At 35.8% G+C, this 14493-nt stretch overlaps 1 protein-coding gene across 6 annotated transcripts in view; it reads left to right on the forward strand.

Annotated features, from left to right (window-relative positions):
* Nucleotides 1-13990, forward strand: part of LOC123759043 (uncharacterized) — a 136799-nt gene extending 122809 nt beyond the window's left edge. The window contains exons 7-18 of one of the 6 annotated variants that reach the window (XM_069324882.1): nucleotides 1219-1506; nucleotides 2782-2966; nucleotides 4338-4436; nucleotides 4656-4811; nucleotides 4989-5108; nucleotides 6207-6343; nucleotides 6522-6662; nucleotides 7474-7714; nucleotides 8958-9069; nucleotides 9332-9442; nucleotides 12857-12881; nucleotides 12999-13990. In XM_069324882.1, coding sequence (XP_069180983.1) covers nucleotides 1219-1506; nucleotides 2782-2966; nucleotides 4338-4436; nucleotides 4656-4811; nucleotides 4989-5108; nucleotides 6207-6343; nucleotides 6522-6662; nucleotides 7474-7714; nucleotides 8958-9069; nucleotides 9332-9442; nucleotides 12857-12881; nucleotides 12999-13068 — 1685 coding nt within the window. In that variant the 3' untranslated portion in view covers nucleotides 13069-13990. The remainder of the gene's footprint in view (nucleotides 1-1218; nucleotides 1507-2781; nucleotides 2967-4337; nucleotides 4437-4655; nucleotides 4812-4988; nucleotides 5109-6206; nucleotides 6344-6521; nucleotides 6663-7473; nucleotides 7715-8957; nucleotides 9070-9331; nucleotides 9443-12856; nucleotides 12882-12998) is intronic. The other 5 variants (XM_069324883.1, XM_045743793.2, XM_045743790.2 and 2 more) reach the window with 5 other exon arrangements.
* Nucleotides 13991-14493: the final 503 nt, after the last annotated feature.

Below are 14493 nucleotides of genomic sequence, written 5' to 3' on the forward strand. Positions count from 1 at the left end.
ACAGGCTTGTATCATTTAACCCTACAACTCCAACTTTTGTTGTATTTCTACCTTTCAACATTCTACAGTATTATCATTATACTTCCTCTTGAAGCTGTGAATGGTAGTTGGTTCCACCACTTCTTGCTTGCACTCATTCCACTAGTTTACACTCATTATATACAAGTATAGTACTTCCTCATATTTTTCAGATACTTGTATTTCCAACTTCCACAAGTCTTCCCCTCAATTTATTTTCCATTAACTGGTTTCATCCTCCTTGTCTATTCCTCTTAGTACAGTATCTTGCGAGAATATTGTCTGTGGTGCTTCTCTTCTAATACTATTATACCTAATTTCTCTTACCCATTTCTACAAACTGTCATGGACTATAAATTTTGTTGTGCTTTATCAAGTATGTGGATTCCATGTTGAAGGTGCATATTCGAAGAATAGTCCAATATACAGTGAACAGTGCTCTGTAGGATTCCTGTCTTAAATTTTTAATGTCATCGTCATGTTCACTAGTTTTGCATACAGTGTACTGCCGATGCTATTATGTTGATGTGCCTACAGTGTTAAGGTTGGCATTATATATGCTCCCAGGAACTTTTCCTTTTTTTGATTTCTGCAACTCGCTCCCCCATATATTGTACAGTCTTTTTGGCTTCCTTTCCACCTCTTATAACTCATTTATATATTTTACTTTTTGGGATTTAACTCTAGTAGTTGTATATCTTTTTGTATGTCTAGGTAACCCCTGTTTAATCTTGCAGTCACTCTTTGATCTTTACAGTGTATATAAAATATTGTTATGCATGCTCCTACCTCTTTTGGGATATAATTTACAAATATGAAGTAACAGTAGTAGTTCAAGTTGTCACTTCACTCTGACACACATCCTCTTATTCAACACCCCCTCCCCTCCCAGTTCAGATTTACTCTACTTCATATCCATACATATTGAGTATATCTATATACTCAATATGTATGATATAGAGTATATATTTTATATGATATGAGTAAATCTATATATGAGATATATATATATTATAATGTGTGCTACAGAATAAGAGCTTTGCTTGGGTAGTCTCTTCTTCACTATAATCTTGGTCAAATGACTGCTTTTAGGAACATGTTACACTCCCCTTCCAAGTGCCTTTGTTGTCTGGCTATGTATTATATATATACGTGTATATATATTTGATCATCCTTAATTTTTTTTTTTTTTTTAAACAGTGGATCGTGCCAAAATGCAGATGGCTACAGATATATTTGACGAACATGGCTTACGCGGCCAAAACGACCGTTTGATTGACGTTGGCGACATGGTGGTGGTACTTTCTGCTCTGTATGCCAATATATCAGCTGACCACCCTGATGTCAACACAACTCTAGCAATGGATCTTTGCCTTAACTGGCTTCTGAATGTGTATGACAGCCAGAGAACAGGGCAAATGAGAGTGCTCTCATTCAAGATTGGGCTGGTTTGTCTTTGTAGGGGTCATCTTGAAGAAAAATATAGATGTAAGTTGCATTTGTATTCTCAGCGAGTATGTTTAACTCTTTGGCTGTGCTAAATGATAGTCATATTTTTGTGAATCGACCACTAAATGACAGTGGTAAATAGAATTTTGTTTGTTTGACCAAGCTCTCTAACCTTTAAAAGAGGGCCCTGGGAACTGAATCAATTATCACCCCAAATATGCTTTCTTCAAACCCTCACTATATTACCTCACAATATTCAATACCATTTTACACACAAATAACAGTATATGCAGGTCCTACAAAGTATTCACCAACTAGGTGAATACTTATTTGTGTGCAAAATAAAAATAAATACTGTATATAAAATTGTAATAAGGTATGTTATTAAAGTTTAAATGTTTTACATGTTTTGTACAATATGGAGGTGATCAATAAGTTTGGAGAGAGCTTTTCTTTAGTATGTACAGGAACTGTATTCATCTTTGTGTTCAAAACTAGTTCACCATTTTCTGGCCTGAAGTGATTGATGGCAAATGAAGAAAAATCCACCAGAGCCCCCTTCTTCCCCCCCCCCCACCCCCATTCTCAATTTTGTTTTAATTTGTGTCACAATTAAAAAAATTTTATTTAATTGCACCGCTGGAAAACGTTTTTTCTTACTAGATGAAATATGTAATATGAAAATTTAGTTTTTTGACTGCTTTTCAACCATCTGTAGCATTAAAGCTGAAAAATATGTAGCAGCCAAAGGGTTAAGAAATCGTTAGTTTCCAAATGATTGTTACTTGCAAAGTTCAAATATTCAGTTTATAAAGCATTATTAAAGTTAATTTATTACAATATTAGGTTCAAGATTTGTATTCCTATGTATGGTCAGTGTAAGAATATATATACTGTACAGTGTATTAATACTAAATTTACTTTTACTTTGAGTTATCAAGGGAAAGTGCTAAGCCATTACGACTATTTAGCACTGGGAAGGGGACAGTATAAGGATTTGGGATGGGACAGGGAGAAGGAATAGTGCCCAACCACTTGGACGGTCGGGGATTGAACGCCGACCTGCATGAAGCGAGACCGTCGCTCTACCGTCCAGCCCAAGTGGTTGGGCACTTTTACTTTGAATGAAATATATTGTGTACAGTTCTTGATGACAATTTGCAAGTGATTAAGAAATAATTTGCAAGTTTGTATATTGTGCATAATTTGTTTAGGCTCATTTAATATAAAGAAGTTATTAAACAAAAATCTGTGCACAATTAGGGATGCTACTTATGTAACCTGATGCCAATTTAAATAATTTGGGTTCTTCAGATATGTTCCGGTTGATTGCGGACCCAAATCGCCTTGTGGACCAGAGGAAGCTTGGTCTCTTGCTACATGACTGTGTACAAGTACCTCGACAGCTAGGCGAGGTAGCTGCCTTCGGTGGATCTAACATTGAGCCATCTGTCCGCAGTTGCTTTACTAAAGCTGGCAAGGACAGGGAAACAATTGAGGTAAGAATTGTACTTAAAAATAAATGAAAATATTAATGCATTAATGAGTTTAAAATATATATCAGTAAATCTTTAGATCCTGATATTATCCAGCATTTTTTATGGGATCTGCTTCTACGTGGTCAAACAATCAAGACAGTTTTCAATTCAACCCTGTTAGCGTCTGCTATTTTGAGGTTTAGATTTTGGGGTACCTGTATACTGTTTAATTGTACTTGTTATAAATACTGTACAGTTAACTGGCATTGCAAAAGTCATGTAATGTACCTCTTAAAATATACTAGAACTTCAAGATGCATATGCAGGTCCTACAAAGTCTACATACAAAAGTATAATCACAAATACAGTGGCACCTCGATTAACGAGTTTAATCTGTTCCGGCACCGAGCTCGTCATGTGGAAAACTTGCCTTGCAAAACAAGAACAAAACTGTCGTAAAAGGTGTCCGAGAACCAGCGGAAATGCTTGTTAATCAAGGAAAAGCTCATTAGTAGAGACAAATGTTCTGCGAGTGGCTCGCATGTTACTCAAAATGCTCGTAGATAGAGCTGGTCGTTAATCGAGGTGCCAATGTATAATCAGTGGTTATTAAATGTGTACACTACTTGTTGCCATAAAATTATAAACAAAAATACAATTTCTCAATTCTGACAATCGAGAAATTGAATATTATTAGGAAATAATCTAATAATTAAATCTTGTAAATTTACACTAACATTGCAGATTTAGCCTCATTACTTGTTTATTATTTCAAGGGTTATTTAATAAAACCTCTGAAGCAGTTATATCTTTAGGAAGATGAAGATGGAAAAATAAAAATAAGTTATTTAAAGTATATACAGTATTGTGTATCTGGAAATACTTATTCACCTCTAGAATGTGGTTACCAATATCAAAATATCCGAGCAGGGCAGAAGTAATTGGGCACATTTCCTATCACCTAATGCCGCTATTCACCTAGCAATAAGTAGGGTGTAGTAATAACTACAGTAGTTATTAATAATAATTAGTAATAATAACTCTTGAAGAGTTAGTCAACTTGTGTGGTTGCCTCCTGGGCGGAGTCAGTAATTCGACCTGGGGAACAGGGGGATGGGGGACCCTTGATATAAGCCTAACGTGCATGGTCGGCGTTCAATCCCCGACCCTCCAAGTGGTTCGGCACCATTCCTTTACCCCCCTCCTTTCCTATCCCAAATCCTTATCCTGACCCCTTCCCTGTGATAGTCGAAATGGCCTCCTGATTCTTCCATTCCATTCCTGTCCCCCCAGATACGATGAATTATATCTTGTGGCTAACCCTATCTGAATATGGTGTACTATAAGACTAACTGCATAATACAAATATTCAAGGTACATGTTATTTCACAGGCTGTGCATTTCCTGACATGGGTGCAGCAGGAACCTCAGTCACTTGTGTGGCTGGCTGTCCTGCATCGTGTTGCTGCTTCAGAAAGCATTCAGCATCAGGTATGGATAAATATCTGAGAACATTCAGCAAAATATCCAAACTAGTATTGTACTTGATTCTAATATTATCATGAATGTAATTGTTTCTCAGTACAATATATTTTTGTATAACAAGTATATTTTTTTCCCAAAGAATTTCAATGCAGGGGTCCATATGATATTATGTTGGTGTAAGATCTTCCATAATATTTTGATACAATAATTTAACCTTATTTACAGGTTAAATGCAACATCTGCAAAGCTTATCCAATTGTAGGCTTGAGATACCGATGTCTCAAGTGTTTGAGCTTTGACATGTGCCAGCGGTGTTTCTTCGATGGAAGGAGTGGCAAGAGCCACAAAATTACACACCCCATGCACGAGTACTGCACAGCGGTTAGTATTAAATTACCTGGAGAGTAATATCCTCTATGTTTTTAATATAAAAATGCTGTCTAGTATTGTAGTCTTGATATACAGTACTGTACCAAGATTATATTTTTGTACTCCACATTATCATAATTACCATAATGGTACTAATTATACCATCATTAATAATGATACAAATTACAGACTACTGCTGGCGAAGATGTGAAAGATTTTACGAAAGCACTCAAGAATAAATTCAAGTCAAAAAGATCTCTGCAAAAGCATACCAAGAAGGGCTATCTACCAGTGCAAACTGTACTGGAGGTAAGAATACTTGATGTCACCCAAAATTGTATGTATCGGCATTACAAATTATAAGTAATTTACCGATGTTGGTGTAAAAATGTCTTTAACGTAATTTGTGTAGTTGCTGAATTCTATAATTGTAACTTCAGTCACTAATCTATTATTGATAATGATGGACCTGATGGGTCCTAGAAATATGACTAGGCATTGATACTATTGTTGTTGGCCCTAATTGAATAAATTGGTTGGTTGGTTACTGCAAAAAAAATTAGATAATGTAATTTTAAAGTAAAGCTAATCTATTATAATCTATTATTTACTACAATAATTTTTTATTAAAGTACAGTATCATCAAAACTCTACAGTAGCTAAAGGAAGAGATTGTTTATAAACACAAAACTTTGTCAATATCCAAGATGTCTTTAATTACAATTTTGGTGCATACCAATTGAATTCAAATTTTATATATTTTTAATTGTATACTGTATTTCCATTTAAATGTTTTGTGTTTATTGGTATCAAAGGAAAGAGCCATAGATTTAATGAATAACATCAAAATAAATGACATATTCTAGATAAAGAATTACAAAAATCTACATATACTTTGCTCTACTCAAAGACTTGCATGAAGGAAACACAAATAAGACAGGGAAGAGTTTTTGAAACCAGAAGGAGGCAGAAATAGACATCATAATTACAGTATAAGCTAAAAAAAAATGTGTAGCAAGGTTGGCAGGAAGTTACTGGTGCAAAAATGTCTAGAAATGTCAAAATACTTACGATAAAATACACATGTACCAGAAAATAAGACACTGAGAATAGCTTCATACATGAATTCAAATGTAAACACAATGCAAGAAAACAAAATTTGGATCATGAGATTTCACATACCTAATGATTAAGACACATCCAGGAGCATTATTTTTTAACCTATTGTCAACCAAACAATAAACAAATAGAATTCCAAGTGCAATGGATATTATTATTATACAACAATAAGTATCAATACCAAGGTGGTTGTAATGGCTTAACCTTTTAATTATATAGTGGGAGGGATGATAAAAGTCTCTGATAATGTAAATATCAATGGAAGTTAATACTTCAATATTCCTTAAGGGCGATCCATTAGAGTCACCATCACCATCCCCTCAGCACAACGTCACCAGCCAAGACATGCACTCACGCCTAGAACTGTATGCTTCTCGTCTGGCCGAGGTCGAGCTTAGAACAAACTCAAATTCTACTCCTGACAGGTTTGTGAAAGTGTTCAACAAGTAAAGAGAAAAGTGAATTAATGTACTATGCTAAAATTAATAAAAGTTGCAATACATATTTGGTCATAAAATGTTTGTGACCCTTCTTATTTAATCAGTTATAATTCTCAACTGTAACCATTCTCAATTATAATTGGTATAATATTTGTTCCACCAGTGAGGACGAGCATGGACTGATTGCCCAATATTGCCAGTCGTTGAGTTCTTCTGATGCCCCGCTACCTGTGCCACGGTCTCCATTGCAAATCATGGCTGCTGTTGATGCTGAACAGAAAGATGAGCTGGAGCAAATGATCAGGTTAGTTATGTCTTCGGTATTTTTCCCGTTAATGAACTAGAAACCTCCGAAGCTAGCCACTCTGGGATAAAATGCTCTGTCTGCTATTTTAAGGAAGATATAATTAGGAGTGGTCCCGTATAAAACAATGTAATGGATATTCAACATACATGATGCATCATCTAGGAAAAAGATACTATCAGAAAATAAACAAAATTTAATTTCCTAAACTTTGTCTGTTCTATGAGGAAGGATGAAGTGTTTGGGAGTAAGAAAATAATTAAATTGTTGTTACTTATTTTACTTTCTACTAGAACAGAATCCATCTACTAAACATGAAAACAGGGAAGTCAGTTTAAAGCAATAAATTTTTATTACTAAAACACTCCTAATACTGTAGTCCTACTTGACTAATTACTTCAACAGCAGATCTAGGCAAATGCAACAAATATACAGTACTCATTATAACTCATGTCTGTATTTTGCCCACATTTTGCCAGATTTTCCCGGCCTATTGCAGCCAAAATGTCACCTATGATTTTTTTTTCCCCGTGCTCAGGGAACACAAATTAACATTTTTAGAAGATGAAAAAAAAATTTAGAATTTTTTCTTGCACACGGGTGTAAATCTCCTCAGGATCCTTTAGCAGCTTAAGGGTTAATGGGGAATTTACAAAAATACTTTATAAAGAACAAGTTTGTGCAGCACGAGGCTTTATATGAACACACACATTTCATGCCATACAATAAAATATAATGTGAACATTAGAAAAATTTTCCCCATGGTCATCAGTATAACATATATTACCATTTCTTATTTTTTGACATTCAGGGCACTTGAGGAAGAGAACAGTGTACTCCAGGCTGAATATGATCGGCTGAAGTCGCAGCAACCTGTGGGCTCTCCACCTGATGATGGTCTTGGTGGTCAGCGCTCAGAAGCGGACATGCTGGCTGAGGCAAAGCTTCTTCGGCAGCATAAGGGACGCCTTGAAGCTCGAATGGGAATCTTAGAAGAACATAACAGGCAACTAGAAGCTCAGCTTCATCGACTACGACAGCTATTAGGAGAGGTTAGTCAACCACAATATGAATTCCATTTCCAAACTTCCATTGTCAAGGAGATAACCACACATAATCTCTTCCAGATACTGAATTTCAAATCTCCATGCTTATTGGTTTACTACCTTTCCCTACTGTATTTTCTCTTATGATTTTTATCTCTGCAAATTGTACAATTATGCTCCAGCAGATTTATTAACTAGGAGCAGCTCCTAGGGGTCATATTGACTTGGCACTTTCTCCTGATAGTTCCCTTCCCTTCCTAAGGTCAGGCCCTGTAGGATCTTTCTTGCCACATTCCTCCAGATTGACACATCCTTCAGTTTTACCAGCTTTTATCTCCATCCTAAACTTGCCTTTTGTTTTAGACTTATCAAAATCTTTTTGAGAATCTAGAAAAATGAAGTCTACCAATTCTCTCTCTGGACCTGTGCTGTCTCAATCGTAAAGTTTATCCACTCCAGCTGGCCCACTGCACTTAGCATGGATAAACTCCAGCTGGCCCACTGCAAAAGATGATAGTATTTTATATAAAATACTGTTATCTTTTTTTCCAGTATTTTGTACATAATACATGCAAGTGAGACTGATCTATAGTTTACTTCATCTGTACTCTACTCTTTTTCTAAATTTTGGGTCTACACTTCCCTCTTTCTAGATTTCTGGGAGCTCTGCAATCTCTACTGTTTTAATGAACGTTCTAATTAATGGATAGCACAGTACTCCTGCAGCTTCCTTCAGTAGCCATCAACAGTAGGGGCCTGACAGTTGAGTGGACAGCACTTCGGATTCATAGTCCTGAGGTTCCGGGTTCGATCCCCAGTGGAGGCGGAAACAAATGGGCAGAGTTTCTTTCACCCTGATGGTCTGTTTACCTAGCAGTAAATAGGTATCTGGGAGTTAGAAAGCTGCTACGGGCTGCTTCCTGGGAGTGTGTAACAAAAAAATGAAGCCTGGTCGAGGACCAGGCCGCGGGGACGTTAAGTTCTGAAATCATCTAAAGATAACCTCAAGATAGCCATAGTGGTTCCTGTTTGGCATAAGATGTCAGTGTTTGCTATGTGAGCCAGCAGTCATGTGGCCTTATATTTCCTAATACCTGTATTACTTTTTTCTATTTTTAAGATAGTGATATTTCTTTTAAAAAGTTCAAGGACCAAGCCTATGTATGCATGAAAGGGGCATAGCTCAGAGGTTAAATTTGATAGTACGTATGCACAGTGTACCCACTTTTCACAATTTTTTTTTTTCCAGCCTGGCGGTATGAGTTCACCCAACAAGTCAGGAACTCTGCAAACCAAGTCTGTCACTGCTAGTCAGTTGGCCATGGACTCTCCTGCTAAAATCAATGGGCACTCGACTCAAGGTGAGAAATAATTTTGTTATGAGATATACCCGGTATATAAACCCAATTGATAAACTGAAAGTCATCTATGCTGTAGATATAATTACTCAAATTGTAATGTAAAGTACTTTACTTTAAAAATTAACTATTAATTATTGAGTATCTTTAGAAGTCTGTAAGTTTTGTAAATGTCCTTTCATGGTGATGCACCCTCATAGTAATGAGATATAGGGCATCATACTAACACGGTGTTGGGCTCTCTTTGTCTGCTGTGATGGCACAGCAGGTGCCAGCAGTGCTTACGATGGGTTAGATCAAATGAGCGAGTATGTACGGCCGCCACCCCCTCCTATGGGAAATGTGGCCCATGTGGGCAACCTCTTCTCACGTGCAGGTACAATTGGCAACAATGCATGATCGGAATTCGTTAAAAGAATGAACTTTAAAGAGTTGTTATTCTGTTTAGTGTATGATTTGCTTAAATATTTATTTTGCTATAAAGCCCTTTACAGCTGTGATGAGACCTGGCAGCTTGTAAAGAGTAATTGTATTGGAGAGTTGATTGTTCTAATATTGTGTGTGAATGCTCCAACATTTTCCTTTGCCTACATTAAAATAATGCCTTATTAGATTATTAGACGTTTTCTATTTCTTTCCGTAATTATAGCACATGTAAAACGTTACTAATTTCAAGTGCTTCATATACCTCTAAGGTAAAATGAAGTCTAGCATGATTATCTTTTGAAATGGTAGTTAATAATTTGCATGAAAAAATTACTGCATATAGATATCATCATAAGGGTAAGTCAATTTTCTTGTGAAACGGTAAGGAAATATTTAATTATTAACACATACTGTGATTGGTCTTAAAGGATACAAAGCCTCAATGTGTATATCAAATATAGTAAACATTATTTGTGAAAACATTCGAAGCAAGTGACACGTTGCCTGTAGTTATGGATGTAGTGACTATATGTACTACTGGAGTGAATGCAACTGTAAGGTGTATATAGGCTTTATGATATGTAGCTGAGATGGAAGCAAAAGTATTTTTATAATTTGAGATATGAAAGAAAATAAATTCATGCAAGATTAAGTATGTGGTGTATGTTTGCCCATTGTCATGTACAGAAAACCTTTTAGGCAAATTCAGGACCTCCTTGGCCATCAATTGATGTTCCCCAGGATGTAACCCAGAACAGCTACTTAACTCCTGGATACATATTTACTGGTAGGTGAACAGAGGCATCAGGTGTAAACACAATTTGGCCAAACATTTCTTAGCGTGCACAGGAATAGAAGTTGGAAACTATCAGTTATGAACTGACAAAATGTTGGAGATGAAGGCCTCAACCTGTGCATGGATATGAGCATAGAATTATAATACAGTAATTTGTTGTCAGGGGACAGGCAGCCAGAGTGTATTGATATGTGTTAGGCTTACATCAAGATCCCCCCTCTCCAAGGTTTAATTACTGACCCTGCCCAAGATGCAGCCCCACAACAAGCTAACTCACTCCCGAGTACCTACTTACTGCTAGGTGAACAGAGGCATTAAATGATAGGAAATGAGCCCAACCATTTATGTCCCGCTCAGAATTTGAACCTAGAATTCCCGATTGCAAGTCGAGAACAAACCCGACTGTACTACCGGGATCCCTATATATATGTGAACTGTGCACTAGTAGTAGAAAATGGTTATGAGAAAAATTTGCTAAGGGGGTTTGATAAAGCTATTTTGACACGTCTACTTATGAAGAGCACTTTGCACAGTCCGTGGAGTGGAAAAGATATTGCTATGGACGATATACCGGAGTATGGAGGTGCTTGTTCCCTATTCTGGTTTTATCTCTACAGACATCTCCTACAAGAAAGTTTGAAACACAGTAATGAAAATGATGAAAAATTGCAGATCTAGTGCATAGACATTTGCCATAATTGAAGAATAAGCTTATTGTGACAGTGAATTATATTCAAATTTTTTAAGGTTAACTGAGGATGTAGAGAAAAAGTGCCAGGCATATGTACATCTGGAGATTGAAATATAGAATTTATGCATGGTTGTGGTATATGATTTAGCATTTTTTATACGTTAATGAAATACATAAGTAGAGTGTATGTGGAAGACCGATAGGAGTGATGATTAATAATGTTAAATTCTGTAATAGATGAATGGGTATAAATGTTTGATGCTAAGATTGTGAGGGTGGATGTGGAATTTTTTTTTTTATGAATGAAAGACATTACACGCAAGCAGCATTTCTTTGTGGTCGAAGGACAAGATTATGGAGGAGAGGGAGAAAGAAAACATTGTGTTTACAAAAGTTTTATCGAAGACAGATACGCAAATTAGAGTACAGTATACAGAGAGGATGGTATATAGAGTGTAATACAATGCAATGTTTAGTGTATTTATCATTACACAGTTTGATAAATGACAAAGAAAAGCCAAATGAGAATTAGGGAATGAAATGAAAAAGTTGATTTAGAAGCCTGTGCTGGTGTAATCTCTGAATGTCCTAATTATTCATACTGTTTAAGTCGAGACATTGTTTACTGTATATAAAGGATGTAAAAAAAAAATTGAGTGAGATGAGGACATAGTTGGATAAATAAAGAAAAAGGGAGTCTTGTCTTAAGACAACCAATTGCGTAGCACATTTCAAAGACCTGGTTGTGTAATGTCAAGAAATCCTCGTTTCCAGAATTTCCCAGGATCCAGCCCCAAAGCGTACTGTTCATTAGGTAGTGCTATGACCCCCAAATTGAGTGGGGGTCATAGCACTGGGGGTCTGGGGGTCTGACCCCCAGACCTCCCAAATGGTCTCCCAAAACCCAAATAGCCCAAACATATTTTATAATAAAGTTCACCTATGGAATATCTTGTGGAACGTATTCGAATTAATAATAGAATTTTTGGCACTTTTAATAATTTAGTGGAAATTTGTACCATTTCCACTGTACAAAAAAGCACAATGTAGTACCAGAAATTTGGATTAAACAATCTGCAAGAAATCACTTTACCTAATGATTCAGACTGTACTGCTGCACACTTTTGTGTCTGCACTTTTTTCTGACAAACCCAAAATTTGAAGGGAAGACCTGGTAGGTGAATTTCATTTGCTCTTTAGATGGATCTATTGTATGGACGTTTGGATTTTCAAGGAAGCCCTGTATATTTGTTGTTGAATATGGCTGGGGCAATGAGCTAAATAACAAAAGTATGTATAATATTGTAATTGAGAGTGAGAGTGATTATGTATGTGGAGAGAGGCAAAATGTATCCATACGATCATTTAATCGAGATATGCACCTATGAGCGTGATTTTTTTTTTACAATATTGTATAACAGGTTGATATACAGTATATAGTTGCAATTGTAAGCATGCATATACAGTATTTTGATTGCAAGAATTACTGTTTAAATAACTTATATATAACTAGATTTGACTACATAAAGTTAATTACTTATTGAAGTAAAGACATTTAATTTCATGTCACTGTTTGCATTTGACAAGACATTGGTAATAAGAGATCATTTTTTATCTAAGTGTAATTTTTATCTAAGGTATAGCTTTTAATTCTGTGCATATTCTTGCTGGAATATGCATAGATTTGAATCTGAGGTTGATCAAAGTTTTTTTTGTAATATATACAGAAGTCAAAACAAATATTAGTAATTGTAATGTTATAACAGCATGTTTGTGGATATTTTAGGCAAGAGCAAAGTAAATATTAAGCCTGAAAATAATAAAACATATCTATATATATATATATATATATATATATTTTTCTTTTTTACATGCAGCTCCATATAGTAGAAGTTCAGGATGGTAAGGTTTAAATGTGTTTTGGTTAATAATGAGACAGTGCGTTGCATGGTTGTTGGAGGTTTGCCGTATAATATTGGCTTGAGCAATGGGTTTCACACTAAAAATATTTGTTTATAGGAGACCTGGGGAAGGCAGTTGGCACTCTGGTGGCCACAATGACCCAAGAGGGGGAGAGCGACTTGCCTAGCGATGAGGACGACTCTGATGCTTCTGATGCAGTGGAGTCAAAGGCTGTGTAACTGCTGAGGAAGAAGCACTTTTGGTGTAATTGTGTAGGATGTTTTTTTACTTGGACAAATCTATTTGTATTGTTAATATCTGAAAAAGCTGATGACATGCTTGTTTCTATTCCATCCTCTGTTACATCCATATCAGTTTTTATACGCTCCTGGTAGATTATTGTGTACATCAAGTCTTGGAGGAAAGAGAAGTTAGCATGTCTTCTGCTCAAGCTGATTATGCACAACTTTAGAGAAAGAATTATAATTTCATGACTACAGATGACCCAGTTTATTTTGATTTAACTAGTGGTATATACCTAAATCAAAAGGAAGGTTTGGTTTTTAAGCACAGTGTGTGGTTAGACAGTTTTGTATAGATATGTATAATAAAAAATTCATTTTTCAGCTTGCATATAAAATGAGCATAAGCGTTGTAGTCATGTGTCAATGGTGCAAAATGAAAAAACCCTAAATGTGATAAGTCTCCCAGTTAAAGTGTCATTAAGTGAAAAGTGAAACCTTTAGGTTTTTCTTTAGTGAAGGGCTGTTACAGTTCTAACAATGTTAAATCAGCCTTGATACGCTGACTCAAGTGACCATACGTGTACATATCATAGTTATATCAAAGTCAGATTGCTATAGAGCTAGTTTTTATGGACCTGTTTTCCAATTGTTATGCTTGTCATTAATTATATTGATGCCTTATTCTCTGTATTTGTGGCCAAGATACTACTTAGTCACAGTACGTTCTTAAGTTGCAACTATTTGAGTTTTAATTTAGTTTTGAAGTGGATAAATCATGGTCAGGTTGTTTGCTCCCTAATCAATTCTTAATATTTGACTATTGCTTAGAATTAACAAAAATAAAAGTGGCTATGATGTTAATAATTGTTTTAGTATCCTCTAAAAAAATGTACAAGTACAGCTCTTGAGTTAAATGTTAGCACTCTTGCTAGCTGAACAAATAAACCTGCCACAGTAACCCTCGTTTCCTATTTACTGGACTGTTCTGTACAAGTGCTGGGTTGGCTACCATCTAATATTACTAGTACTTCCTACACAGTAACCAAGTCATGGGAGGAATCGAGTGTGTGTGCACGCGCTTCTCTCATAAGAGTACATTAAATTGTGTAAAAAAAAGTGAAAATATTTAATGTAGGAGTATATTATTCTTAAAAGTTAACCACATGATTACTTGTACACTGAAAGGATATTTAACTTTAAATATGGAGTGTGATAGGAATATACTCGTGGGCTCTACAGCCACAGCACAGTAACTAAACTGAAATTACCCTCTATCTTCATCCTCTCCCAACAGTGAAAGCTTTAAATCCTCATTATTAGTTAAATAATAGTGTACAATAGCAAATTGGACACTACAGGGTTTAGGG

Source organism: Procambarus clarkii, chromosome 15 (assembly GCF_040958095.1).
Source record: "Procambarus clarkii isolate CNS0578487 chromosome 15, FALCON_Pclarkii_2.0, whole genome shotgun sequence".
Taxonomy (NCBI): Eukaryota; Metazoa; Arthropoda; class Malacostraca; order Decapoda; family Cambaridae; genus Procambarus; species Procambarus clarkii.